We start from the raw sequence: 4,004 nt of genomic DNA, 5'->3' as shown, positions 1-4,004 counted from the left end.
ACCTGTGTTCTCACAGTCACAGACGTGTTCAGACACAACACGAACACACCTGTGTTCTCACAGTCACAGACGTGTTCAGACACAACACCAACACACCTGTGTTCTCACAATTGCAGGCGTATTCAAACACAAAACCAGCAAACCTGTGTTCTCACAGTTGCAGACGTGTTCAAACACAAAACCAATAAGTCTGTGTTCAAAGACCATACTTTCAAACAGCAGATTTCTTCGGAACCATGGGCAGGCTCCTTAAACAACTTTCTTCTGAATCCCACAGCTGTTAGACGCCAGCACTGTGCTTTTGATAAGACACTGCAGAAGTATATATGGCAACTAGGTCCCCTCCATTTTTTCTCTCCAGGGTCAGTAAGGCTTTCAGAAAGCTAACATACCAGACTCTGAACAGCGACAAGTCTGCACCTTGCTCAAGAAGTAATCCTGAGATGCATTAGCTTGTGGAGATGGAAATGTTTCCTTGGGGCCCTTTATTATCTTGTTATAGGTCTCCTCACCCTGCCATGTCCCTGTTTTCCCTAAGCTGGCCTTTTCTTGGTCTGAACGTAGGTCTGTTGCCTCATAGCTCCAGTTGGCGGGAACTGCCCTGCCTGTTCTGACAAGAGACGAGTGAGTGGCAGCAGGTAGCTAGTCCTTTCTTTTTTCTGGAAGGCAGGATTTCACTTAAGTTGGTGAAAGGAAAACTACCCACAGGTCTGTTGAGAGCTCAGGCGCAAACCTTTTCTGCTCAGCCTGCCCTTCGGGTGTTAAGGTGAAGTGTGTGGTAGTCTCATTGAAAAGGTCACATGGATTACTGAAGTTTTCTTTTCTTTTCGCCTCAGCTAAAGCCAATTCAAATAGTTTCCAATCCACTGTCTACGTATAATCAGCAGCTGTGGCTGACGTGCGTCGTCGAGTTGAACCAATCGAAAGGTATGCCGCCTGACGCCCTGGGTGACTTTTCTTTGTATGAGGCGCCGTATTTTAGAGGTCTAAAGGGCTTCACAGTATTTGGACAAGATGATGAAGAAGGGTGTTCATTATTATTTATAATAGCAGCAAGTTGGAAATCCCTTAAATGTCTTCCAGGACTCAGTGCTTAGGGCTTGTTAAGGGTGGTGGTCTAATTTGGGAATGGGCAGGGCTGTGGGTGAACAACATGGTGAACATAATTAATGCCTTTGAAGTGTATATGTGAAGATTGTTGAAATGGCAAATGTTTTGTTACGTATATATTTACTACAATTAAAAAAAAAAAAAAAAAGTCCTCCAGTCGGAGAGTCAGTTGTGACCCAGCCCTCAGTGGGGTGCGTGTCAGCTCAGCTCTGGGTGAGCAGGCGGAGGTGCCGCTGCTGCCAGCCTTTTTGAATGGTGGGCTGGGGATTCTGCCCCCCAGCACAGTTGGCAGTGTTTTGAGGATGGGGCTGCTACCGGCATCTAGTGAGTGGAGATCGACTGCTGCTAAACATCCTACAATGCACAGGGTGGCCCCCACAACAGAGTGAACTGGACTGAACTGTGTGAAGTGTCAAGCTTGAGAAACCCTGCCCTAAGACACCCATTGCTTCTGACTCGTTAACGTCTGTTCATCTAGAACAGGACTAGTTGAGTGTTATCCTTGGGAGAATTGAGAAGACAGTCACCCAAATTATTTTCTGTGTTTTGTGGTTCAAATGAGGCGTTTGGGTTGAAAAAAACATTAGAAAGATGACCTCAGTAAATTAAGTAAAAAACATACATATTGGAAAAAAAAATTATCCTCTTTTTGTAAAATTTTGAAAAGCAAGAATAAATTTTATATCACTATATGTTTGTGCCTAGAAGATGAAGGATGGGCACAAAATGTTAATTATGTTTATCTTTAAGTGGTGGGATTATAAATGTTTAAATATATATGTATTTTTTTTATAAGCCCATTGCTGTCAAGTTGATTCCAATTCATAGTGACCCTACAGGACGGAGTAGAACTGCCCCATAGAGTTTCCAAGGCTGTAATCTTAATGGAAGCAGACTGCCATATCTTTCTCCTGTGGAGCAGCTGGTGGATCTGAACTGCCGACCTTTTTGGTTAGCAGCAGAGAGCTTAACCACTGTGCCACCAGGGCTCCCTATATATTGTGTGTATATATAGTATAAAATAGTTTTCATATACTTTGTTTTCTTATTTTTTTTAAATGAACATATAATCAGAAAACATAATTATATAATCAGAAAAAAATAAGTAATCTACTATTTTGGTATAAAGTTAAAAACATATGTGGAAAATTAAAAACTATTTCATGAACCATTAAGTATTTGTCGTTTGTAAAGTGAAACTCGTGAGTCTGAAGTAGAGTTGTGTACACAGGCCACTGGAGTAATTAGTTGGAAGTAGAGCCCAGTAGGAAAGGCTTTACTTTGGTGAACAGATGTGAGGTTTTCCAATAAACCCAGGCTTAGCATGGTTTAAGCATCCCCACTGGGCCTCCTGTGTGTTCCTGGCTCTAAGGCTATTCTAGAGCCAGGCAGCATACCTGTGCAGGTATGAGGAAGGTGCCCGAGGTGGTCCCTGACAGTGAGCTGGCAGCACACCTGTGCAGCTGTGAGGTAGGTGCCTGAGGTGGTCCCTGACAGTGAGCTGGCAGCACACCTGTGCAGGTATGAGGAAGGTGCCTGAGGTGGTCCCTGACAGTGAGCTGGCAGCACACCTGTGCAGGTATGAGGAAGGTGCCTGAGGTAGTCCCTGACACTTTCCCATTTCTCCCCTCTTTCTTTTGTAGAAACTTCTGTTCAGACAAGGTTTACCATGACTGTTAAAGTCAATGGTGTAGCTCAAGATGGAACCATAATGTTCATCCATAACGAAGTTCACAATCGGACCAGGACCCTCACGTGTGCAGAGGTGAGTGCTCGTGACTGTTCCTTGATTATTCACTGAGCCACACTGTCACAGGTCCGCATCTCTGATGTCGTGAGCAGAGCACAGTCAGAGGCTTCTTTAAAAATGGAGTCATACCAGTGATGGCCGGGGAAACTCATGGAAATGTATACATTGATACCCTCAGAGATTCTTAGAAGGTTTCACACACACGTGTGCACACAGACACACAGACACACACACCCTGAGTGTATGTGATAGCCTATTTGACTCTTTGTTGAACTTACTGCCTGGCGTGTGTTTAGGTGAATGTTTACAGAGCACCTGTTGCATATGAAGTTTGGTCACTGTTCCATGACCTCTGCTTAGCAGGGGGTCCCAGTCAGGATTCAGCAGGCTACTGGCAGCTTGGGGAACTTGGAGAGCATGAAAAAGGGCAGTCGGTGTGATTTTAGGGTTAGGGAAGCAGTGTCAGACAGCAGTTAGTGAGTGGTTTCTGTGGCCAGGCATCATGCCACACACTGTCCATACCTTAACTCAGGAAGTAAAGCGATTATGAGAGCTCCATTTTACGCAAGAAGAAATTAAGACTTAGAAAGGTCAAACCAAGGGCCCAAGGTGACATGTGAGAGGGCCGGGGTTAAGCCCAGGCTCGCTTATTCCGGAGCCTGGGGTATGAACCAGTGTGCATACCGCGTACTCATTACAAGTGAAAATACTGGCCTTGTTTATCCTGACAAGAAAAGACTCAGGTAGAGAAGGATTGGTGTGCACTGGTTGGCCCCGTCCACTGTCCCTCTGTCGACGTTTTATAGAGGGCAGTAAGGGGTCAGGACCAAGTTGCAGGGGGCCGGGTTGCTGACAGTGCCGACAGTGTCTCTTACAACAGAATCTCTGGTACCCACTTCTCCCGCCACGGCAGTGCCAGCCCTGCTCTGTCTGTCAGACTGTCGGCCGTGTCTAGGGGAGACCCTGAGGTCATCCGGGCTCTCGTGTGTGAGCAGGGCTGAGCCGGCTCGGAACACACTCTCCTCGTCTGTAAAGTAGAGGTAGTGCTGTCTCTGCCAGTGTTTGGGGCCGTGGTGGGGACTGAACTGAACACTGCGTGTGGAGGTATTCAGCGTCTGCACCAGGGTCAGGCACCCCATGCCCA

At 46.2% G+C, this 4,004-nt stretch overlaps 1 protein-coding gene across 1 annotated transcript in view; it reads left to right on the top strand.

Moving 5' to 3' along the window:
- The window catches only part of TMEM181 (transmembrane protein 181), a 71,312-nt gene that overhangs the window by 36,693 nt on the left and 30,615 nt on the right, over positions 1-4,004 (top strand). The window contains exons 8-9 of the mRNA XM_023728298.1: positions 837-927; positions 2,754-2,875. Coding sequence (XP_023584066.1) covers positions 837-927; positions 2,754-2,875 — 213 coding nt within the window. The remainder of the gene's footprint in view (positions 1-836; positions 928-2,753; positions 2,876-4,004) is intronic.

This window comes from Trichechus manatus, unplaced genomic scaffold, assembly GCF_000243295.1.
Source record: "Trichechus manatus latirostris isolate Lorelei unplaced genomic scaffold, TriManLat1.0 scaffold00002, whole genome shotgun sequence".
Lineage (NCBI taxonomy): Eukaryota > Metazoa > Chordata > Mammalia > Sirenia > Trichechidae > Trichechus > Trichechus manatus.
This window is presented reverse-complemented; position numbering and strand designations above follow the sequence as displayed.